At 43.4% G+C, this 26,385-nt stretch overlaps 1 protein-coding gene across 3 annotated transcripts in view; it reads left to right on the top strand.

Moving 5' to 3' along the window:
• CYFIP1 (cytoplasmic FMR1 interacting protein 1) overlaps positions 1–26,385 on the top strand; it is a 129,504-nt gene that overhangs the window by 67,460 nt on the left and 35,659 nt on the right. For all 3 annotated transcript variants that reach the window (XM_077814928.1, XM_077814920.1, XM_077814939.1), the window contains exons 22-23: positions 1,926–2,125; positions 18,635–18,722. In XM_077814928.1, coding sequence (XP_077671054.1) covers positions 1,926–2,125; positions 18,635–18,722 — 288 coding nt within the window. The remainder of the gene's footprint in view (positions 1–1,925; positions 2,126–18,634; positions 18,723–26,385) is intronic.

Below are 26,385 nucleotides of genomic sequence, written 5' to 3'. Positions count from 1 at the left end.
GTTTGAGACTGTCTAGTTCATTTTCCTGTGCTTGGGGGCTGGGAGCACTCCATAGGCAGCAAGCTTGGGAAGAGTGAAGGGGGAGACCCCACCTTTTCCCTTCTTGAAGTTGTCCTGGTCAGCTCATGAGCAGCATTAATTGGTGTTGGAAGAAGCTCTGTTTTGCTTTGCTGGGCCAGAAGAAAATTTCTCTCAGTGCAGGGCCTTGAGAGCAATGGAAGTAAAAGGCAGGCTGCAGGATATGCTTGGAAATTGACCTGGGGCTGCGGGGCAACCGGGAGACGAGGTTTTCTAATTATTTGCATTTGAAATAGCAACTTTTATATGATCAGCTGTTCTGCATTCGATATGTAATTGCAGACCAAAACCAAATAATCCAGGGTCTGAGTCTAGCATACAGTCTCATTAGACGCATGAAGTGGAATAGCTGTCTCTTTCACTAGACACCCTGGCTCTGTAGAGTTGCCAATAGGCAAAACTTGTTTTTGTCAGTAAAGTAATCAGATCTGACTTGCTGCCTGTGGACATGGAGAGTGTCAGTTTAGTTAGTTTCCTGATTAAAATGTTAATGGACAAACTCTATTTCCAAAGCTCCACTGACAGACAAGAAGGCTTATGCTAGGTCTCACCATAATCTTACATCCTTAGTTTAACCTGGGGGAGAAGGAGAAAAATACTCTGGACACTTCAGTTCTTGCTTTGCAAGTTTAATATGCAACATCTTCAGCTGGAATACTATGTTCAGTTCTGTTCACCCTTTATCAAAAAAGATACAGTAGGCAGAGGGGTTTCAGAGCTACACAACAATGAAAATGATGAAACATGGAGAGACTTGCATACAAGAAAAGAGTGAAAAGTCTAAGATTGTTTAGTTCAAAGAAGAGGCATAAAAAGAGGGGGCAGAACAGAGACATACAGAATAATTGTATAGAGGTGCCTTGTGCATATGCATTATTGATACAGCACTTGTCTGCATGAACAATTATTTTGTGGTAAACTGGGAAGTAAATCTACCGTGCATTAGCCTGCTACCTGCTAAGTTTTCGTGTGGACCCTGCTGCTGCACTCTAAAAGTTCAAAGCAGTGTAGATCGAAGCACACTTGGAAACTTTTAATGCATGGCAGCACAGTCCACGCAAACACTTAATGGGTGGCCGGCTAGTGCAGGGTAGATTTACACCCCTGCTTGCTGCACATTAAGTATTTATGTAGACATGTCCACAGTCTTCAATTACATATCACTTCCTTTCCCCCCACCCCTTTCTTCCGATTTGCCTCATTCAGTGCAGCGGATGGAGCAGCTCTGGGGATGAATCAGGGTTGTAGAACTCCAGCCTCATTTGCTGTAGAAGTTGAAAGGTGTGCAGGAATGAGGCAGGGGATTGCAGGAGAGTCCAAGGACAGTCTCATGGCTAAGGCAGTTGAATGTTGCCCCGGAAACCTGGATTCTATCCCTATCTCTGCCACAGCATTTCCTATGTGATGCTGGGCAAGTCACTTTAATCAGACTTTTTACTGGTGGTCATTAGTTGTGTGTTCCTCAATTTCTGTGTGCCCAACTTAAAGCTGGGGCGGGGCCTGAATTTCAGAAGTGTGACTGAAGTCATTGGGAGCGGTGTCTGAATATATAAAGTGTTGTACATAATGCTAAGTGCTCTGAAAAATCAAGTCCTGGGTGTCTCAACTGGGGCACCCAAAGTTAATATAAATTTATTACCTTCATCTCTCTGTTCCTCAGATCCCCATTTTACTGATGGGAAAAATATCACCCCTTCTCCTCACTGGGGTTTCTGAAGCTGGATTAGTGTTTGTGAATTACTCAGATGCTATAGTAATGAGCACCATAGTACAGCTTATAAGGAAATTTGATAATTCTCCTCATGTTTCTTCCCCCCACCCACCCTTCTTGTTTTAAATGTTCCCAGGAGCTCGATGGCTTGGTAGAGATAAATAAAATGACACACAAGCTACTGAGCAGGTACATGACCTTGGACAGCTTTGATGCCATGTTCAGAGAAGCCAATCACAATGTGTCGGCTCCCTATGGAAGAATCACTCTTCATGTCTTCTGGGAGCTCAACTATGATTTCCTTCCAAACTATTGCTACAATGGGTCCACTAACAGGTTAGCATGGCAGCCTTTTGAATAATTGTCTTTGCATGCGTAGTTTGTTGTATCAGCAGGATGAAATGTACAGTAGATTTTGTTTACCTGGTATAAGTGAGGGCTGCCAACTGTCCATATTTTGGCAGTATTTTTAAAAATACAATTTCTTATTTAAAAAAAATCAACTAATTGACTCCTAATGGGTAAATTGGTTTCCCTTTTTTTAAATTACCTTATATACTCGATCATAAGCCGGTTTGTTTATAAGCTGACTCCCACAAGATGGATAAGTAAAAATGGAAAATTTTTATGACCCATTCATAAGCTGACCCTATAATTCAGGAGTCAGCAAACTTTGGCTCCCGGGCCATCAGGATAAGCCATTGGTGGGCCGAGATGGTTTGTTTACCTCGAGCGTCCACAGGCACAGAGGTAAAACTAAGTAAACAAAGTGTCCCGGCGCACCAGCTGCTTACCCTGACAGGCTGGGACAGCAACTGGTGGGGACATTTTTTGTGGGGGGAGAAGCTGGGGGTCAGGGGAGTAACCCCTGTGACCATGACCCCACCCCTAGCCCGGGACCCCCACAATCTCCCCATCCCATCCCTTCCCACCTTATCTGGAGAGCGCCAGGGGAGGATGTCTCTGGCCTGGCTGGAGCTGCTCCGGCAGGCGGGACAGTGTGGACGCAGCCTGCTCTGGCAGGCCATACCGGGCTGCGCGGCCCCAGCATGTTCCGGCGGGCCGGTCGGCATTGCCACAGCCTGCTCTGGGGGGTGGGGCCAAGCGGCGCGGCTGCAGCCTGCCAGCCCCGGAGCTGCAGCTGCTTCGGAGACTGGGGGGACAGCAGCGTGGCCAGAAGCAGAGACTCTGGCCCCGCCTCGTCCCTTCTGGCTCTGCTGGCTCTCCTTGCTCCCTCTGTTGCGGGGATAGGCTATGTCCCACCTCTCCCTCTCTATACCCTATACCCCTTCATAAGCCGACCCCCTTCTCTGATGCTTCCCTTTTTTACTAAAAAAAATTCGGCTTATGAACGAGTATATACGGTAGTTTATACAAAACTTAAACTTTTATGATTATTTATAGTAAGAGGAAGAATTATATACAAATGAAGATTGTAACAGCTTATCTGTGCCATAATATCTTTCATAACAAATGTTGGTGAATCCTGTCTCTGTCATCCTCATGTTATTCCTCTGTTTTTAAATGTTCAGAATAGTTCGTGTAGCATACAAATGTACATGTGTAAGAAAGAAAAGTGATTCACACTACTTATCCATTCATACATTTGACAGTGCTAGTATGTGTCCACAATAGGAGAAAAGCCAAACTTAACCTGAGCTGCCAAATTCTGTGAAATTTTAATGATCTATCTGCAGTATGCTGTAAAATAAAGAATATCTGAAAATAGTTCAAGATACATGTTAGGAGGAAATTTTCATAAACAAAATCATGTAGTAAAACATTTTACAGCAATAAGTAATGGAAGCAAAATTATATCCCTTGATTCTATGATAATGCAAAGAAAAGAGGATGAATTACTGGTTTGAGACAGAGTTCAGTGGTTGTGTGTAGCCAAGTATCTTTGTACATGTGTCGTCACTCTCTTCTGCACCTTGGCAGTTCTGGTTACACTGTTCCTATTGATTGTATTACTGACCCCCTCTTTTGTCATTGAGGGCAAGTGCCTTTTCAAAGTTGACCACAGTACAATGGATTCAAGTGTAAATGCACTTTTTTTGAATCACAAAGGTTATTAATATAGCAATGCAGAATTCCCAGCCGTTAAAATTGAGTGGATTTTGCAAGTAAGCCATAATTCATATCCTTCAATCTTTTTGTTTTCCCCCCCGTGAGAGGTTAGTGGCATTTTTGCATACCTGTGTATTCTGATCCAGGGCTTCTCTTGCTTTATATAGCTGACATGTTCACAAATATATACTGTAATTTCCTGCTGCCATGGCAGATTTGTTCCATGTCTTCCATTCCTGCTTTTAAAGATACAGAATGGTAGAGATGTTAGGGCAGAATATAAAATACAGAATGCTTGATTAGTTGAGGACACTCTAAAGGGAGAAGAGTTTGGTGGATTTTTTTTTTTTGACTTGTGTAGCATTTAATTTCTTTTCAGTTCGTGGTTAGAGTACAGTTACCTTCAGGAGTAAAATACAATGAGAAACCTCCTGACTGTGAAATGATATTGAGTTACTCGGCAGTGGGGAGAAGTAGAACAGCATGATTTCACCTCCCACTCTCCCCAGAGAGCTTCCTCTGTCTTTCCTTTCAAGAGTACTTGTATTTTGGGTCAAAGTTTCTGGCTGTGCAGAAAGGAACAAGGTCCTTTTTGTTCTGGAGGCATTAACTAAACAGTTTTTATTGCTTGAGTCTTCCTATGGAGAATACCTGGCTGTATTTCTTATGAATAATTGCATATGATTAATTCTTGTCAAAATTCTCAAATTCAGCCCCAGACTCGTTCAATATGATGAGGTATTTTAGGAATAACTGGAATATAGTTACCTGGAAAAACACTGTATAGTCCAACTTTGACTTTCCTATATTCTGAAAGCTTCACCAATGAAAGAAATTAAACATCTATTAAATGTATTTAGTCTGTGTTCAGTCATCAGCTCAGAGGCTGCATGTGCTATACTCCACTAAAAATGTTTAGGAAGTTAATGTGGAATCACTGAGGAAATCTAATTGGGTTCTGTGGTACGGCTGCTTATTTATATAAAAGTGTGTACACAAATCGGGTTAGGCTGAGCTCCAGCCTAGCAGGATAATTAATTTGAAAGATGATAAAGTGGGGGAGATCTTAGATAACATCTGTCCTAGTCATCCAGCTTGATTGATTTCATTATTGTGCACAGAATTGCTCTGATATATGCAGAAAGCTTTAAGCATGTGTGATCACATAGCTATGTGCTTTTTTGAATTGTGTGCACGTACACAGAATTGATCCAGTTAATTTTTTTCTCCCAGGACTCTGTGGTATCTTGTAGTTCTTAACATGTTCGTACACATACAGACATGACTGCCATTAAAGTGCAAAGTACAAACTGGAATATAATGGTATATTATCAATTTGTCACACTTTAGTCACACAAATTATTACAAGTAAGCCCAATGATTAAGTTTTCAATTTATTATGTGTATTTGACAGCTCTGTGTGCGTAGGCAGTTTCATTCTTCCCCTTCCATAGACTATTTCCTGTGTGAAGGATACACACAAATGTCAGAGGAAAGAAAAACATTTATTTTTTAAAAAAGTAATTGTAAAACTACAAAAATTAGTGAGGCAGGGGGGTCTGAGGGCAGGTGTAGAACGTGTAATTTTTTTCAGATGAACTAGTCTCTCTCTATTTAATCTTTAGTTATTCTTTAATGTAAATGCTTAACAATAAAATTAATTTGTGCGTAGCATGTCTTGGAGCTCTTCCCCCATTCCCTCAGAACACTGGATAATTTTTTTTTAAATTACTGTATTTGTTAAAGGTTTTCAGGCATTTACAAAGGCTTCAGTCTCGAGGGCACAAAAGTTTAAGTTGTTTCTGTAGAAGTATTACAGCAAACTGCATGTTGAACTACCTGACTATCTGTAATTATTTTACATTTGATAATGCACTGAGATTAAACAATAGGATGGACTGCTATTAAAAGATTTAGAGATTTACTAATTGCAGCTGCTGGTTTTCAGAATTTTAATCACATGAGTTTAACCTCCCGTACATGCAAGTCCAAGCAGAGGTTGCAGCTTTGGTTATTGGTGGAAATGTAGGCTTTGAAACGTGTGGCAACATCTCAACTCCACTAGTCCTGTTGTTCAAGTTAGTCATGAGATCCAGGGGATTTTTAATTTACCTATATTAGAGTGCAAGAGAAACGGGACTGACTATGATGAAGGCTACATTTTAGTCACGGATATTTTTAGAAAAAGTCACAGGCAGTAAAAATCACAGGCAGTAAACAAAAATTCACGGCCCATGACCTGTCCATGACTTTTACTATATACCCCTGACTAAAACTTGGAGGGGGAGGGGGCTGCCCAGGGGTGCTGCAGGTGCTGGGGATGGATGGCGGTGCACAGCCTGGGACCCCCACTGGTGCTGTGGGGGGCATGGGTGGTGGTGCACAGCCCAGGACCCCTTCTGGGGGTGGAGGGCTGGGGGGCCAGCAGGCTTCCTACCTGGCTGTGCATCTCCCGCCTTTTCCCCCAGCAGCAGCAGGGTTGTGGGAAGGGGTAGGGGGTTGAGGCATGGGATGGGGTGAGGCAGGCTCTGGGCGATGCTTACCTGGGGGACTCCCCGGGAGTGGCGACATCCCCCTTGCTCAGCGCTAGGCAGAGACGTAGCCAAGCAGCTCTGTGCACTGCCTCCACCCGGATCACCAGGAGTCGCGGACAATGGGAGCTGCAGGGGGGTGTCTGCTGAACCATTGCGTGACGTGTGTGATCCAATGAAACATTGCAGCTTGTACAAAATAGTTTGTCACCATTGGCATGTATAATTTGGCTTCCAAATTCTTTCGCACGATCCGCTGCAGTAATAATTTTTGAGGTTTTTTGTTTACTTTGGACACTCATCTTACAGTAATTGCATGTGTCTTCCGGTAGGCAGTCAATTGAGATCACTACACTACAAAACCTCCCCAATGTCCATATCTACCAATCAGTGAGTTCAGCCGTGAGTGTGATTTGCTGCTATAAAGTGTCAGTCAAAAAATTCTGTCAAGTGCCTCAACTTTCTTTTTATTTTTATTAAAATATGCTTATAGTTGGACCAGGTAGAGGGGGCAGTTTCCTGTACAATGTCCCCTCCCCAGGCAGCTGCAAAGGGAGGGGGACAGGAAGCGAGTGGGGAGGAGGGGTGCAGAGCTAGGTGCAGCCAGAGGGGATACCCAAGAGCAGCCCTGCTTGAAGAGAGTAAGTCCTGTCTCTCCCCAGCCCAGCTGGAGCTAGGAGCGTCCTGCAGCAGGAGGAGACACCCGGAGGTGGGTCTGGTCTTCCCACCCGCACCACCACCACCAGAGAGGTTGTGCAGGGGAGGGACAGGACTTGTCCATCCCCAGCCCAGCTGGAGCTAGGATCCTCCTTTGCTGGAGTGCTCCTAGGAACACGGGGATGTCAGTTTTCACTGAGTAATTGGTAGGGCCCTATCTATGAGGTACATCATATCGGCTACTTAATCTCCTCTTTCATGCTGGCCCAACATCAGAAGAGGAGAGGAAGGCTAAGAGGTTCCCTCCATTAGATATGGGCCACTTCTTCTCTACTAATGTTAGTCCCTTCCGCTGCTGTTCTTTTCCTGCCCTCATTCCTGGCATCAGACTTCTGCAGTTCAGTGGAAGGAGAAATTCTCTAGAAGGTTTAACACACGCCCTTAGCCCCAGGGAGGCTGTCTGTCATTTTGGCATTTATACTTTGAAACTACTATTGTGCCAATGTCAATAAACTTTGTTTATGTAATGATATTTGTATCTTCCCCTTTACTATCTTAATCAGCGAAGTTAGCAGTGTAAATGAAGGACATGTGGAGTAAGTTCTTTGTCCTTTCTGGAGTTTATTTTAAAAAAAAATCAAATGTTTAATAAAACCCAAATATTTTCAAAACAAACTAAATTGCTAAAATGTTTTTACTATAAAAAGATTGATTAGGGGGTTCAGTATGGCAATACCACTGCATCTGTTTAGTCAAAAGTTGGCATGCTGTTTGCTGTGCTGCCCTCACTGTGTACAGCGGCACAAGTGAACACAGTTTAATAGAAAAGCTCCTATTTAATTGACATGTTTGCTGAGATTTGAGGTCAGCTGTTGCAGGGTTCAGTTACTAATATATCCTGCAGTGATTGGTTATTTAATCGTGCTACTTGTGCCTATTGTTTATTGTTCCATCCACTCTCCAGCTTTGTATTTCACTTCAGATGGGTCCTGTTTTGAGTTGCTCTGTATTCAGCCCAATTCTAATTATATAGTAGTAACAACACCTATTTTATATGGCACTTTTCATCAGTAGATCTCAAAGTGCTTCACAATCTTTAATGAATGTATCCTTGTAATCCCACTGGGAGGTAGGGAAGTGCTGTTATTCCCATTTTATAGTCGGGGAAGTGAAGCACAGAGGCTAAGTGACTTGCCCAAGGTCACACGGACGTTTGTGGTGGAGCAGAGAAATGAACCCAGGTCTTCCAAGTCCTAGGCTAGTGCCTTGACCACTTGACCTTAAACGATCAGTATACCCCTACAGGGAACAAAATCTAGGTTTCATGTAGGTCTAAAAATAAAATCCGTGTTTCGTGGCGGATTTCGCTAGCCTCAGAGGCTCACTGTGACCCTCCACGTAACCCTTCTCTCTCTAGAGACAAGGGTCATAGTCTACTGAGCCATTTTCATCATAAGCCAGTGAGAGAGGTGAGGAGAAGTTATCCTTCCTTGCACAGTCTCTGTTGTCTCCCAGTCTCAGTGATACATCAGGGGGCAAAGGTTGGGGGGGAGCTCGGGCTCACCCTCTACTCCGGGCTCCAGCCCAGGGACCCTATTAGTATCAGCTATGGTAGCTGACCTTTTAGAAACATGACATGTACAATTCCCTGGGCTACTTCCCCCCACCGCAGCCCTCACTTCCTCATATGGTGTGTACTACTCAGTCTCTCCAACAGTGCAACTTCCTCCCACAGCTCCTGACATGCGCACCCACCTGGGAGGCTTTTAACTAGTTTCAGCCAGCCCCTGATTGCTCTGTTGATTGGGACACCTGAAGCCATTCTCCCTGCCTTCTGAAAAGTTCTTAATTGGCCCCAGGTGTCTTAATTGACCTGGAGCAGCTGCCATTTCACTTATCCTGGTACCGGGGATTTGTTTAGCCTGGAGCTAATATATCTATCTCCCACTACTTTTCTATAGCCATCTGGCCTTGCCCCTTCACATATTCTCCCCCTCCACCCCGCCTCGCTCAACACCATAGAATTGGGCAACTTGGGATGCCAGGCAGTATGCTCGTGACAGACTATCAGCGTTGCCATGGTGGCAGCCAGCCCTGTGCCATATGCGGAACTGGAATGGTTGGAGGGATAAGAACCACCTGGTGACCCTTGCATTCTTTTCTTTATTCCGCTGCATCCACAGGAGGGGTGCATGGTCCGTCACAAGACTAAATTAACGGCCTAAGAAGTAATAACGCAGTGTCTCCATAGCCCATTTGACAGCAAGGCATTCTCTCTCAACTACTGCGTATTTCTGTTCTCTTGGGAGAAGCTTTCTGCTTTGGTAGAGGATCGGATGTTCCTCTTCTCCCACCATTTGTGACAGAACTGCCCCCACCCCCACCTCGGAAGTGTCTGTTTGTAAAATAAATTCCCTGTTAAAGTCCGGGGCTATGAGTACGGGGTCATTACAGAGGGCTGTCCAAAGGTCTGTAAATGCCCCCACTTTACCATGTCTGGACCTCGGGCCTTCACCAGGTCCATTAGGGGACTTGCCCTAGTGGCGAAGTGGGGAATAAAATGTTGGCAGTAACCTACCATGCATAGGAACGCACGGACCTGCTTCTTTCGGGTCGGCCGGGGCCAGTTTTGAATTGCCTCTAGCTTATTTGTTCGGGGCTTCACTATGCCCTTTCCCACAATATATCCCAGGTACCTAGCCTCTGCTAGCCCTATGGCGCATTTAGCGGGATTAGCAGTGAGGCCAGCCCGCCTTAAGGTGTGCAGTACTGCCTCAACTTTCTCCAGGTGGGTTCCCCAGTCTGGCGTATGGATAATGACATCATCTAGGTATGCAGCTGCATAACTAGTATGGGGGTGCAGCAGCTTATCCATGAGGTGCTGGAATGTGGCTGGGGCCCCATGTAGCCCAAAAGGGAGGATGGTGTACTGGAATAGCCCATCCAGGGTGGAGAATGCTGTCTTTTCTTTAGCTTCTTTGGTTCAGAGGAATCTGCCAGTACCCTTTTGTCAGATCCAGTGTAATTAAGAATCGGGCACTATCCAGTCGGTCAACCAGTTCGTCGATGCGTGGTGTGGGGTGTGCATCAAACTGGGATATTTCATTCAGTCGGCGAAAATCATTACAGAATCTCATGGTACCGTCAGGTTTAGGCACTAAAACAATTGGACTGGACCACTGACTGTAAGATTCTTCAATAACCCCTAATTCTAACATTTTCTTTACTTCGGCCTTGATTTCTTCTCTTTTTTGGCTGCTGGGATTCGGTAGGGTCTCAATGTTACCTTGGCTCCGGGGATCGTGCGGATATGGTGATAGGTCTCAGTCGTCCACCCTGGTTTTGTAGAGAACACATCTCTGTTGCGATTAATCATGTTGGCTGCCTTGATCTTTTGGATCGGCGTCAAGTCGGATGATCTCCTTACTTGCTCGTGTAAGTTATCCTCCTGGGGAAGGGTCTCCTGCATGACTAAGCATGCCTCTTGATCGTGCCAAGATTTTAGAAGATTGATGTGGTAAATTTGCTCCAATTTCCGGCGGCCTGGCTGTCGCACCTTATAGTTCACCTCTCCCATGGCTTCAATTACTTTGTAGGGTCCCTGCCACTGGGCCAACAATTTACTTTCTGCTGTGGGCACCAGTACTATCACCCGATCTCCTGGTTGGAACCGTCGAAGCTTCGCTTGGTGGTTATAATGGGTTCGTTGGGTCTCCTGTGCTCTCTCCAAGTGTTCCCGTACAATGGGCATAACTCGGTCTATCTGATCTCTCATCTGCAGTACATGCTCAACTATGTTCCTTCTGGGATTTGGCTCCTCTTCCCAGACTTCTCTGGCTATATCCAATATGCCCTGAGGGTGGTGCCCATATAGTAGTTCGAATGGAGAGAAACCCGTGGAGGCTTGCGGAACCTCCCGGATGGCGAACATGAGGTAAGGCAATAGGGTATCCCAATCTTTCCCATCCCGGCTCACCACTTTCCTGATCATGGCCTTGAGGGTCCTATTGAACCTTTCCACAAGGCCATCTGTTTGCGGGTGGTATACAGAGGTCCGTAGGGCTTGTACATGGAGCAATGAACAGAGATCTTTCATCAGCTTGGACATGAAAGGTGTCCCTTGATCAGTCAGTATCTCCTTGGGTAGCCCAACCCGGGCAAAGATCTGTACTAGCTCCTTAGTATTGTCTTGGAAGCTGTGTTGCCTAGGGGAACAGTTTCCGGGTACCGGGTTGCATAGTCCAATACAACAAGCACATGTTGGTGGCCCCGAACTGTCTTCTCTAGGGGCCCTAGCAGATCCATGGCTATCCGTTCGAAAGGAACTTCTATTATTGGAAGAGGTATCAAAGGAGCCCACAAGTGTGGGCGAGTGCTATGTAACTGACACTCCGGACAAGAGGTGCAGTATCGCCGGACATCTTCATGTACTCCTGGCCAGAAGAACCTCTGCAGGATCCGTGCCTGGGTTCTCTCTACCCCAGGTGTCCTCCAAACAGGTGACTGTGGGCGAGACTCAGTATGGCTTCTTGATGTTTTCGTGGCACCAGAAGTTGTTGTATCTCTTGCTCCTGCATTTGCACCACGCGGTACAGGAGATCTTTCTTCACTATCAAGTAAGGTCCGGGACCCTGGACCTTCCCATCCACGGGTATCCCATCGATCTCTAACACCTCTTTCCTGGCATTATCATATCTGGGGTCCTCCGCCTGGTCCCACCCAAAAGTCTCTCTCCGAGGACTAACCTGCCCAAGCTCCCACGGTCCGGCTTCTGCTTCTTCCAACAGCTCGCCGCCGTCATGGCTGGGGGCAGCCTCTGGCTCACCTTCTGTGGTGGAAGTTTCTCTGTTGGCTGCTCGCGTCCATCTGCCTACTAGGGAGGTCTTCTGGCCCTGGGTCAGGATCCGGGTTCCCCAGGCCTTCACGGCCTTCCTCTCTTTTTTTGTCTTCCTAGTCTTTTGGGGGGCTGAGAACAGATCCTGAGAAATCTCAGCGAACATCAGGGGTTGACATTCCCCCGGTGAGGAGTCGCTGTCCTCAGGGTCCCCACCTCCCTCCAGCCTCTCTGGGGGGAGTAAATTATCAAACCCTGGATAGTCCCTCCCAATGACTACAGGATATGGGAGTTTAGGAACTACACCCACGGTCACCTCAATGGGGTTTCCCTGAACCTCTGTCTCCACTGGGATGGTGGGGTAATGGCTCATGGCCCTGTGCACACATGTCATTGCTACGTGTTGGGCTTGTAGCAGCTGACTACTTTTTACCAGCTTACCCGATATGAGGGGGATAGCACTCCCAGAGTCCACAAGCACTCTAGTCTCTGCTCCATTTATCCTCACTGGCCTGGTGTAATTATGCGGGGTTAATGCGACCCCCGCGAGGTGGATAAAGGAGCATGGGACCTCCCAATCCCCCAAGTTACATTGCATAGGCTCCTCGGTGCTGGGACACTGTGCTGCTATGTGTCCCCAGTCCCCACATGCATAACATCTATAATTGCTTTTAATCACTCCCCTATCCTGGGGACTAGGGGGTTTAGTCCTGGGGTTCCCCCCCCTCAGGCCACTCCCTTCCTTCTGGGGTCCCTGCTGGTTTTTGTCCCCCCCCCTTCTTCCACCTAGGACTCCCCGGGGGTTTGGCTGCCCAACCTTCCAGGGTTGGGGTCAGGTGCTTGCTTCGAAAGAGGCCTTCCTTGGGTAGTCGGGTCAGTTCCCTGGCTGTCATCCATCTTTCTACCAGTGTGATCATCTCATTGTACGTGGACGGATTGTTCTGGCCTACCCATTTGCGGAGATCTGGCAGCAGTCCCCGCATGTAATGGTCTATGACCAGGGTCTCCAAAATTTCCTCCGGCCTGCACACCTCGGGCTGTAACCACTTCTGCGCGAGGTGTATGAGGTCGAATAGCTGGGACCTCGGGGGATTGTTCTCCTGGTATTTCCACTCATGGAACCTCTGGGCCCTTACCGCTTCCGTTACCCCTGATCGTGCTAGGATCTCTGCCTTCAGACAGGTATAGTCAGTGGCATCCGTGGCAGGCAAGTCAAAGTAGGCCTTCTGGGCCTCTCCACACAAAAAAGGGGCGAGAATGCTGGCCCACTGCTCCTCGGGCCACGCCTCATGCTGAGCAGTCCTTTCGAATGAGAGGAGATAGGCCTCTACGTCATCTCCTGACGTCATCTTTGGCAGACAACCAGTGGCCCTCAGGGTTCGCATCCCGTCGGACCCCTGGGCCTGGGTGGTGAGGATCTTCAGCTGGTCCACCACCTCTCTCAAGAGGGCATGATCTTGGTCGCCTGGCTCGTCAATAATTAATTGGTTTCCTGCTGTAGCCTCATAGACTCCTGTTATGCCATTGCCTGAACCCAGGTGGCCTCCTGCTGGGTTGCTGTGGCTTGTACCAGAGCTCTTACCACCTCCTCCATTGTGGTACGAAGCAAACAAACAAACCAAACCAAAAAAAATCCCAAACCCCAGTGCACTTTTTTTTTTTAAAAAAACCTCTTTCTTCTGCCACACTATGAACGAAATCCCACTGCTGATACCAGTTGTGACAAAGCTCTTTCCTTGCCTCCGTGGGTCCCGTGTTTCCTGGCGGATTTCGCTAGCCTCAGAGGCTCAGACCCTCCACATAACCCTTCTCTCTCTAGAGACAAGAGGCACAGTCTACTGAGCCATTTTCATCATAAGCCAGCGAGGGAGGTGAGGAGAAGTTATCCTTCCTTGCACAGTCTCTGTTGTCTTCCAGTCTCAGTGATACATCAGGGGGCAAAGGTTGGGGGGGAGCCCGGGCTCACCCTCTACTCTGGGCTCCAGCCCAGGGACCCTATTAGTATCAGCTATGGTAGCTGACCTTTTAGAAACATGACATGTACAATTCCCTGGGTTACTTTCCCCCCCCCTGCAGCCCTCACTTCCTCAAGCTCCACTTCACCCTTACCTCAGGGCCTCCTTCCTTGTGCCTGATATGGTGTGTACTACTCAGTTCCTCCGACAGCTCCTGACATGCACACCCACCTGACTAACTGGGAGGCTTTTAACTAGTTTCAGCCAGCCCCTGATTGGCTTCAGGTGTCCCAATCAACCTAGCATTCTCCCTGCCTTCTGGAAAGTTCTTAATTGGCCCCAGGTGTCTTAATTGACCTGGAGCAGCTGCCATTTCACATATCCTGGTACCAGGGATTTGTTTAGCGTGGAGCTAATATATCTGTCTCGTGCTACTTTTCTATAGCCATCTGGCCTTGGCCCGTCACACTATGTTCTAAAGCATTCCGTGCAGTCCTTGGGATTGAAGGGTGGAAGTTGTAATGCACAGTCTCAGAATCGATAATATGAATCAGTCAAGGATACTGAAGACCTGTTCATCTTTGTTACCCTCTGGTCTCTTCAAAGCTTCCTTGGCCAGAAGGTAACAAAGATTAACAAGGATGATCCAGTAGAATTTCCCCCCACATCTTGAGATCATATACAACACAAGTTCCTGGCTCCAGACTTTTCACCGCAGCACCTTGCTAACTTTTCTGAAAGGGAGAAGTTGAACAAGTGGGCTGAATGTGAGAGAACTTTAGGACTGTATCTAATGAACAGCCTGAACAAAGATGCACGTTAGCTCACTATCAATGGCTGTGGTTCATGTGAATTTCTGCTAGGACTGAATTCTAAGGCAAGTGCTGCCCTACCCGCTCTGTGCTCTGCTCCAAGTACAATGAAAGTCTGAATGGCTCTCTTCTTTCCCCAGTCACCTGAAGTCACTGTAATTACTTATATCCCTAACACTTAAAATTAATAATAGAGATGGGTCCGAGTAAAAACCATGGCTCAACATGCAAACGGGTACAACTTTGCAGGTCTGGGCCATCTTTAGTTATTCACTATGACTTCTGAAGTCCATTTACAGTTGAATAGACCTTGACTGTTTTGTGAAAAGTAATTTAAGATTCTCAAGGAAATTGTTGATAGCCCAATAAATCTTGCACAGTACGTCCATTCACTGCAAATCCATTTTATCTTTAGTGACATGGTATAGGTGTTACTCTTGTCCTTTCTTTCATTTGTTTAAGTTTTCACTGGGCATGAAAATTAGTGTCAGTTTAAAGGGGGCGGGGGAGAAAAGAGTAATCTCAAGCAATGTCATATGTCTAGGATTACTTTGAGTGATCCCGTCAAGTGTTTACAACTTCCCTGATAAACTCCATTAATGAAAAATCTCTGTAAAGAACAAATAATCTCAAGAGGAAGTTCCTAAATAAGTGCATTTCAATTATACAAGAGAATGGAGAAGCTAATAGATCCGGGAAATCCAAATGAAAAGCGATTTTATATAAAATCATAGATTTATTGTATCAACTGCAATATACCTAAGTGACCTTTTCTTCCTCAGAAGCAGCTAAATGCAAGCAGAAAAGGAGTACTTGTGGCATCTTAGAGACTAACCAATTTATTTGAGCATGAGCTTTTGTGAGCTACAGCTCACTTCATCGGATGCATACTGTGGAAATACAGTATGCATACAGTATGCGTCCGATGAAGTGAGCTGTAGCTCACGAAAGCTCATGCTCAAATAAATTGGTTAGTCTCTAAGGTGCCACAAGTACTCCTTTTCTTTTTGCGAATACAGACTAGGCTGTTACTCTGAAACCTGTCATAAATGCAAGCAGTTACTGAATTTTAACAAATGCAGATAGCTTGGAAAGACATGAAAATACATCTTAACAAACAACTGAAACTCTTAGTTTGCTTATTTTTGTGCAGTTTTATAAAATACAGAAAAACCTATGATGATGTAAGATCCACTAAGAGACCTCAAGGTACACAAAAATAAAACTCCTAAGCATAAAGGAGATCATTGCACACTGACGCTGGTTTTCTGTATTCTACAGTTTGCATGCACGTTGCTATTATGCAAAACGTCTTTCATCCTTGAACATTCCCAGTCTTCAAGTATTTGGGTGAAATGTTACAGTTAATGATCAGCATGGATGTTTTTATCTTTAGCTGGATAATTAATATCTTTATTGTATGCCTGAATTGTGTCTAGAACCAAATTTTGGCTAAAAGTTATTTCTTTTGCACATTATTCTGTTTCTAAATGTTACGGGATGGAATGTGCCAACTATCCAACCATTCAGTTGTTCGTATGGCCAGTATTTCTTTCCCCACATATTTAAAGGTTTGTGTGCCATTTGCCTAGTTAATTCAAAATCCCCTTTGCTAACTTCAAAAATTTAAGCCACTTGTGCTGCAAACACACACACTTGTCTCTTTCCTCATGCTACATGTTACACATGTGCGTTTCTATTTGCAGGATTGTTATCGCAGAGTAGAAATTAATAAAATGGCAGTAGCATACTAAAATCAAAATCTTGCAAAACTTAAATAAAAGGTAAACTTGCAGCAAATATCAAAAATCAAATTCTGCAAACCCTTGGTCATGAAAACAATTCCTCTTGTGCAAAATTCTACTGAGAGCCCAACCATAGATTTCTTACCGGAGTAAGGATTGCTTTTAAGCAAGTATGTACAGATGCTGGGCCTTACTCACTCTAAATTTCACAAACTACTGTGCCAAATAGCTCCTTGTGGACACTACTTCCACTGGTTTTCCTTTTGCCTATAATATACTTAAATACTACTTTTTCCTCTTGATTTTCTTAGCTTGTTACATTTTTCTTCTTTTTTTTTTTTCTTTTAACTTTGGCCTCACAAGTTTTGATTGGGTACTGTTAATTGCTCAGTGGCTTCCCTGTTCTTCACATAGGATTGCTACCTCTGAGGTGCAAAAAACCCCAGGACATCCAGAATGATCCTGAGCCTACAAAACTGAACAGTTGGCAGTGTGTACAGGGTGCCCTTCAGTTTTTCTAGGATAGCTACCTCAAAAGAGGGACAATCTTGGAAAACCTGGACAAGTGACAACTCTTATCTTCACATGTGGAAACCCTTCTTTCTGTTCTATATATAGCTGGACACAGTCTTACCACTGTATTAGAAGCAGAGAAGGTCAGGGTTGGAAGGGACCTCAGGAGGTCATCTAGTCCAGCCCCCTGCTTGAAGCAGGACCAATCCCCAATTTTTGCCCCAGATCCCTAAATGGCCCCCTCAAGGATTGAACTCACAACCCTGAGTTTGGCAGGCCAATGCTCAAACCACTGAGCTATCCCTCTCGCCCAATTAGGTTAATTGAAGGAAGTACCTGCCTTTGTGTACCATTACAAATGTGTATGCCTGGGAAACAAGTGACCTGAGCACAAATCAGATTCTATATCTGTCCAAAAAGCGTGACTAAATGGATGTCTGCAAATCTGAATTCTCTGCCAATGGTATTTTTCTGAAGTCGATACCAGCATTATATTCAGGAAAAAAATAGCATTGGGAGAGAATTCAGATTTGCAGACATCCATTGAGTCACGCTTTTTAGCTATGTATAGAATTGGAGGCATGTTCAGATCACTTGTTTCCCACGCATATGCATTTTTAATGGTGTCTAAAGCAAGGCTTACTTCAGTGAACACTGGAATTAAAAGTATGATGGTGCTTGCCATACACTAATCTTGACAGAATTAGTATTCTAATCTGTTTAAAACTCTCTGGTAGCAACACAAGCTGCATCCAATGGTGAAGTTCCTCTAAAAAAACGTTAAACAGGAGTGGCAGTATTTTAAAGAAGCAAGGTTGGTGATTTGAACATGGAGAACAAGTGTTACTTATGCACTGACATAGAATCGGTATGGCAAACATACCAGATGTATCACTGCGCTTTCTGACAGGAGTGTGTCTATTAGAGGTACGTTCTTTTTGTGCAATGAAATTGTCTGCCACCAGGGTAAATTGTTTGCCACCTTCCGTTCCAGGTGGAAGGAGCACTTTTCTACTTGGCCTTCACTAATAAAAACACATAGCACCTCAGCACACTGTGCATACATTTAAAAAAAAATAAAAAAATGTATTCCACACAGATTTTCTCTGTGGATAAAGGAAGATGGGTAGGAGGAAAGAACCACATACAATAGATGCTAGTTATTTTGTTTACTGCACTATTGGAAGGCATTCTGTGTTTAAACCTGTAGGCATATGGGAAGAATTGTAGTAACACACACTAGTATGTAAACTGTAGGGAACAATTCTGCATTTTCTTCATTGGCAGAGGATTTGTAGTTCTGTTCAATCTCTAACTATTGAGGACTCAATTGCCTATTAATGGGAGTAAGGAGGTGTAAGGAAATCCTTTTCTCCCCTTTGTGGGCTACCCGTATCATTAGCACCTACATGGGGAAAGAGGGAGAGCAGCCAACATTGGGCTGCTAATTCTTCTCCAATGCAGGTGCAAGAGAAGTACCCTTCAGTGTGCTGATGGGCATATTGGAGCCAGCACAAAATGGGAAGTAAGCTGCAGCAGCAAAAAGGTGTGGAATTGCAGTGTGGTTTCTGCCCTGTTCCTGGGGCAGTGCAACTGTATGCTGCCCCTTACTTGACTTGGACTGTAGGGTTAGAATGGCGATTTGATTTTGTGTGTGGACAGAAGCAAGTATTTAGGTATATTAGATGTGCCAGTGTAACTAACTATGTCTATATTTTGCTTTTGTAGATTTGTTCGTACTGTGTTACCCTTTTCTCAGGAGTTTCAGAGAGATAAGCAACCTAATGCACAGCCCCAATATCTCCATGGATCGAAGGTTAGATTTTACTACCCTATATTTGTGGTTTTTATATACTTGATGACAGAACTTTTCTGAAAAATGTTACAGTACAGAAATGATTGATTATGAAATTTACCTTAATTTGCTTAAGTATTTAGTGCATATGCTTCTTGAGGATATTTTAAATCTAATTTGCTCTTGGATTTTGAGTGAAAGGTGCAGTGATATTTGCAAGACAGTGTAAACTTTGTGGTTTGATGTTTGGCTGTATCTAATGTTGTTAAAAATTAGTTCTCATGTCAAACTTAGATTGCACAATTCTCCACGGTGGCAGAGGAGAACTGAACAAAAAATGAGCTGTAGAATTTTTGTCAACCACAGAGAGAGGGAACATGAGCCCACACTGAGAGTAGCTGCTGCTTCTTTGCAATTACTGTGGTGGTGGTTATAAAGTGAAATGAAACAAATAGGAAAAGCTGCCCTTTGACTGTAATCAGACTTTAAAATAAACATAAGGACTGTCTCTCAAAATCTCAGACATTAAACTGTTTAAAAAAAACCTCTGCATTTCTATGGTATCTACATTTCAAGGATCTGGAAAGTTGCTTTACCAACACTAATCAACTCAGCTTTCCAGCAACCCTGTTGGATAGATTAGAATTGTCCTCCTTATTTTACAGATCAGCTAACAGAAACGGGTAGAGGATGATGGCTTTATGCCAGGTTACAACAGTGAATGTGTAGCACTCCTGACTCCTCATCCTGTGCCTTAAGCATGAGACAGCATCTGATACCCAAAATGCCCCATCCTGCAAATGCTTATGTGTATGCACATAACTTCAAGTGAGTAGTTTTATTTACTTTAATAGAACTACTCACATGCTGATCTCTGTAATATTGTATATTGGGGGTATAAAATCCTTTCTCATCCCTGAAAGCTTGGGAATTAATTACCCGTTCTTAGCAATAAACATTTTATGGTCACAAAGTTATCTTACTTATTTAATATCCAGCTACAGTACTTTAATGTATCACGAGAGCAGTAAATTCCCAACTTGACACTTCCATTATAACTCCATGAAGTCACATTTCCTATTATTTGTTTGATTTTTAGACTGACACTCATTTTGTGTTTTGCTTATGGAATGTGTATGTATAGGAATTAATACGAAGCTTTTATTAAATGGATGGTGAGAAAGAAATAATTCGTAAATTTAGTAGTGTAAAAAAACCCTGAGTCTATATTCTTCTTGCAGCAGCATCGCTGCTTTTTAAAAAACACTTTACAAAATAAACTTCATTTCCTAGATCCTGATTATGACGGAATCCTTCGGGGTGCCGCCTGGAACTGGGGTACCACTGAGCCTGCCTGACCCACTAGCCTGGATTCCGTTTTAAACTGTATTGCTATGCAGCCTGCCAAGCCTTCTCCCAGGCTTCAGACTGCACTTTACCAGCACACATACAGGTAGAGACGCACCCAGCTGCAGCTGTACACACACATGCTGAGATCAGCTCTGCATGGGAAGGCTCAGCTAAGGAACTGCCCAGTACTCAAGTGCACATCCCCCTGACTGTGAACCCAAAATTATACTGTCTTGCACTGCACAGAGAACTATACAGCGTAAGATCATGAAATTCGCCTCCTCCCTCAGTGTGGAGGGGAATATACACAGCTTTCTATCCCAAGTTATGATTTCCACACACGCTGGTTTTAGACAAAACAAAAGCAAGTTTATTAACTTCAAAAGATAGGTTTTAAGTGATTATAAGAGATAGCAAACCGTTCAAAGCAGGTTACCTAGTAAATAAAACAAATATACAATCTAAGCTTAATATACTAAAGAAATTGGTTATAAATAGCAAATTCTCACCCTAAATGTTGTTTTAGGCAGATTGCAGATTCTTGAAGGCAAGATGCATTTGCTTGCAGCTTAAAACTCCTGATATTTCTTTCACAGGCTAGACAATCCTCTTGCCTGGGCTCAGCCCTTCTCTCCTAGTCCAGTCTTTTTGTTTTCAGGTATTTCCAGCAGTCCTTTTTCTTGGGCGGGGAGTCAATGAAGAACCAACCTTGATGATGTCACTCCCCTGCCTTAAATAGTTTTTGCATATGGTGGGAATCCTTTGTCTCCCAGTGTGATTCCAACCCCACCACCCAATCAGTGGAAAACACTAGTATCATCATGGAGTCCAGTACCAGGTGACTTGGTCACATGTCCCTGCAGTCATAACTCAGAGGCTGTTTGCAGCATCCCCAGGAAGGCTCCCTAGTGGGAGATTAGCATCTTCAAAGACCTATTGTTCCCCCTAATGGCCTTTCCCAACCTGCCATCTGGAATGATTGCATTCTGCCCAGTGGGCGTGCCTCACGTGCAAACACGTGTAAGAGATGCATAGATAATATTCCTAACTTCAGATACAAAAATGATACACGCATAGAAATAGGATAATCATATTCAGTAAATCATAACCTTTCCAATGATATCTCACATGACCCATATTGCATAAAACCCATCTTAGTTATGACATAATCATATAATAACCATATCTCTATGAAGAATATGGGATGTAGTGTCACACTGATATCCTAAAAAGTTCGTGGGAAGGAATGGGTGGTAATTTTTCTGAACATCCTGTCCCCCATCCCAGCCCATAGTTTTGGAGTAACAGTGACTTGTTAAGGCACTTAGAAAGTATTTTAAATAGAGGAGATGAATTATCACTCTAATTTTGCAGCATTTTTCAAGTAAGAAGAGAGACAAAGTGCAAGCTTTATGTGAAGAATATTTCTCATTTCATGATACAGTTAGATGGGTATTAATTCAGAAGAGGTTGCAAATCTTATGTATTGCATTTAGAATTATAACTGATTCAGTGAGCCACCTAGGTATGTTTCGTTCTTGTGTGGTTACTTTTCATTATCTAATTATACTTAGCATATCTCGTTTTCAAAGTACTGTATACACATAAATTAATTATTGCACCACCACTCTTAGGTGTTGTCAGGATTATAATATCAATTTTTACAGATGGAGGAAACTGAGACAGATTGATTTAAGTGATTTGTCCAGGCTTATATAGCTAATTATAGACAGAGAAATTACAACTCAGAAATGCTAAACTTGCAGTCCCAAGGTAATGATTGCTATTGTAAAATGTGTGCTTCTAAAACATGAAGGAAAAATGAGAATTAATCTTTCTTTATATGGAAAATTTAAAAGTTGAACTGAGTGTTGCCACAAGTAGTGATTTTAATTAGACTATTCACTTCCAAGCAGTTATTGAACAGTGTGTTGGGGGAAAGCAGAACTCTACATCACATTAGATTTATTATATTCTTTACTCCTTCTTTGAATGATGGTCTGAATGTGTATGCCTGTTGTGTGTTTCCTGCAGCAGAGAACTTCACTATTGAATTTAAAATATTTGATGTATGATGGTGGTAGGGCATTTGGGGTCCAGGAAAAAAATATCTGCAATCTTTGGATTATTATGCAAGATTCTGAATGCTCTGCTGGAGATGAACTTTCAGAGATTTACAGGTTTCAGAGTAACAGCCGTGTTAGTCTGTATTCGCAAAAAGAAAAGGAGTCCTTGTGGCACCTTAGAGACTAACCAATTTACAGATTACAGAGATTTACAGATTCCAAGGCTAAACTTGTTTACCTGGAAGATTAACCTGTTGCAGAACCCTTTCAAAATAAAATGCCCTCCATCTGCAAATAATGGAGCCAACTGAGAAGTGAGGACAGATCATGCCATTGAGTTCCCCTTTTTCATCATCCAGCACTCCCAACCACATTCTCTTCTTTAACTTCTCACAGCTCTGCAATAAAAGAGGTATTAACTCCCACTGTGACTGCTGATAAGATTAGCAACCCATCCTTCAGTCAGCAAAGTATTTTAAAAATAATTTTAAAAACCCATAACAAAACACCCCACCTTTTTTGATTTGGGAGATTTTCTGATAAGAAATGAACACACACACTTCAGGTTGTGTATGCTTTCCTGTCATGCTCTTCTGGTTAACTGGTCAGTTCCTACAGGAGGATCAGGGACACCTGATTTTATGTACCTACAGGCCCCTGCTTTCACATCAGTAATGAGATATAGGCCAGTGGATATTGTGAACTGCTCCTCCTGGCTGGCATTGGGAATAGAACAGTCAGCTAGAAAAAAACCTAACTGCAAAATGACTGACTTTATGTCGGCGAGAATGTTTGAGAGCATGCAGAATGATGTCTCTTGATTTCATTCAAGAGTCAAATAGCCTTATGGGACATACTGCCATCAGGTTATGGAGAGATGGCTCTGGAGGAGGAGGAAACATTGGATGGCCATATAAAATATTGTATAACTCCCAAATGGGAGAATATTACCTTAAGAATCATGATTAGCTTTATCTGATTATGAAGCATAGAATTCTTATGGGGGATATATAGACCAGCCACTACAGAGGCTACTTTTGGCTTAGAGAGGATTTACTAATACTTAAACAGTTAATATACAGTTAGGTCTTCAGAGCTCTGTGTGTATATCATCTAATTTATTTTGTAGAGGAAAAATATTCCATCATCCAAATTAAAGACATAGGGTGAAATCTTGGCCTCATTAAAGTCAATGGCAAAACTCTCACTGACTTAATCGGGGCAGGATTTCACTCATGATGTATACTTGTCTTTGATGAGAAACTAGATGACAAGTAGAGCATTCTGAGTGTCTCTTCTTCCATCTGTAACCTCGCCTCTCTTTTTTTCTGTTAATGTCAGTTATGTGTTATGCAAATAACCATAGGAACACGAAGCATATTTTGATAACAGTTTGGTAGGAGGATTTGATGTCTTAGGGGAGTGGAGATAGTACAATGAGCTTTTCACCTCTAAACCACTTAGTACTTAACACACACACACAAAAAGCATGGCCGTCTGGCTGTTCTGTTGATTTAATATAAACCACTGTAGTTTCAATTCAGTTCCTAGTGGACACAGGTCAATATTAATTTGCACTAGTTGGTTCTTATTAGCAGTCTCAGTAGTTACTCTAAATATATACCTTCTCATTTAATCGAAGGGCAAGCTGCCAAAACACAAGACCACCACAGTGAACCTGAGATGGTAGAGAGATTATCTGACTGCAGATTCTCACAGGTTAGAAAGCCAAATCAATCAATATTGCTCAGAGCAGAAGATTATGAATGTTCTAATTCTATATAGGGTGAAACTTTCAAAAGCTCCTATGTCGCATTTTCAAAACTGACTTAAGCATTTAGGCTTAACAGTCTGTTCCATGGTGTATTTAGCTGTGAGGCTGAGTACCTTTCCCAAATCAGAAGAGCTCTGTGTAGCTCAAAAGCTTGTCTCTTTCACCAACAGAAGTTCATCCAATACCTCACCCATATTAGAATCATAGAATATCAGGGTTGGAAGGGACCTCAGGAGGTCATCTAGTCCAACCCCCTGCTCAAAGCTTGTCTCTTGAAGTCCTTAATTCCTGTTGAAAGACACTGCGACTTAGGCTTTTAAATGCCTACATTTTTTGTCATTGCTGTGTGTACAGGGCTGTAATAAGTAAAAGCCTGAAGTAATACAAAGATTTTATCACAGTTGAAAATTGTAAATAATATAATACTTCTATAGCAGTTTCTATCAAGGATCTCAGTGTGGCATACTAACATCAATTAATTGACCCTCTCTAAATCTCTGGGAATTTTGTTGAGTCCCTGTCACAGGGCAGCTGCCCTTAATGGGAAATTAGGGCCTTGTCTGCCTGAGACAGCCCTACCTGGGGATTATTAACTGCCTCAGGTGGCTAATTAGTAACCAAGCAGCTGGACCTAATAAAGGTTATCCAAGCTCAATTAGAGGGAAACTCCAAAGGGAGACAGGATGCTCCTGTGGAGAGGAGCTCCCAGAAGAGGCCTGAGCAAGAGGGCTGGGTAGGGAGCCTAGAGGATGAGTTCTCTGGGGAACCCACCAGAATGGGGAGTCTGTCTGGAGAGGAGGGTCTGGTCTCAGCCAGAGGTCTCCAAGATACTGCCCTGGCGAAGATCAGCTGCTGTCCTAGAGAAGAGTTGCAGTGGTTGGACCTCCCTGGACCTCTGAATCCAGAGAAGGGTCTTACTCCAGTAGGAGCAGTAGGCCTAACTGCAGGGCAGAGACAATCTTGGGGAAAGGGCCTGGATGGAAACAAGCCCTGGACTCAGGTCGGGGACAGAAGGGCTAGGAACGACTTAGTCACCCAAATGAGATGCTGGAGTGAAAGTTTTGTTTATATTCTGTTTTGGCTTTTCTGTTAAGAAATGAAACCCTCCACAGGGAGGTGCTCTTTAGCATCGGGAAAATCTAGTAAGGGCTCACCTGTAACTCTATGCCTACCTGCAAGGGGGCACACGAGTCAGCCTGGAATGATGACAGTCCCCATGTCACAAATTAGGAAACTGAAGTACAGAGAAATTAGTAACTTTGCAAAGTCATGCTATAAGCCATTGGCAGAGCTGGGCACAGAGCCAGGTCTCTGATCTCATGGACTTATGTCATAACCACAGGATAATCTTTCCTCCCTATATGAGTCTCTCTGCTCTGAATTAATTTAACTAGAACAAGTATTTCATCATAGTTGATAAAAAGAGGCATGCAGTAGTTTATTTCTCTGCATTCGTTTTGGAGATAAAACTGCAGGGACAACTTCAGTTTCTGAGCAGACTTTATTTCAGTTGCTAGTGTTTGCTTTGGGTAATTATCTCCATTTGAAACACCAGTAAATTTTCAACATCGGACACAGTTTATTTAAAAGACAAAAGGACAACACAATCAACTGAAAAAAAATGTATGTGACATTATTTAACATTTACAGACCAGGTATAAAGGTTAATTGAGTACAGCAATATAATTTTGAGCATATTTCTATGAAAGGAGAGTCACCATCCATTTGGCACAGAATTATGTTGTGTTATCTCCCAACGGCAAAGCGAATGGAGCAAATTTGTTTTCTGATTGTGCCAGCTATGATTTCCATCTGTATGACTACCTTAGCACTAAGAAAACTGAAGTATCAGTCACAGAATGGTTGAAACACTTCAGGAGTGGAGTAGCTGGAAAAGCCACACAGCCTGCTGTGAAGTGTTTAAGTGGCTGCTACATTATCAGACCTGTCTGTAATAGACCACCTTGGCTTCCAGAAAGCCATTAAAATTGATGGCAATGGCTATGCTAACAGTTGCCCTTCTTTGTCTGCTGGAATAGATCAAGCTGGCTAAGTGAATGTTGAGTTTCAATATACATTCTTTTAATATCAGTTTAAAATAAATGCATAAAATCACAGTATATTGTACAGCCACACACACACACACCATATTATATAATAACACTAAAATATATCAATTTAAAAGGAAGAAATATGTGCTTAATAGATTGAAAACTGTGGAATGTGATGAATGTGTGAAAACACTGGACGTATCATTCTTCCAGGGTGCCCACATTTCCAGTTCAAGGATAGTGTTGACAAGATCTTCAGGAGAACTGTAGTTGCATGTAAATTTCCATAATCTCAAAAATACGTGTACTCAGTCATAGTCTAGCTGCTTTTACTCTTGGTACATTAACAGAAATTGGTGGCTGGATAAAGACCTGCCATTGTGTTCTGTTCTCCCCCTTCAGTTTAGGGAAAGAGCAATCATGAGTCATGGTTTTGGGTCTCA

Source organism: Eretmochelys imbricata, chromosome 1, assembly GCF_965152235.1.
Source record: "Eretmochelys imbricata isolate rEreImb1 chromosome 1, rEreImb1.hap1, whole genome shotgun sequence".
NCBI classification, from domain to species: domain Eukaryota; kingdom Metazoa; phylum Chordata; order Testudines; family Cheloniidae; genus Eretmochelys; species Eretmochelys imbricata.
The sequence above is the reverse complement of the archived record's forward strand: the minus strand, read 5'-3'. Positions and strand labels throughout refer to the sequence as shown.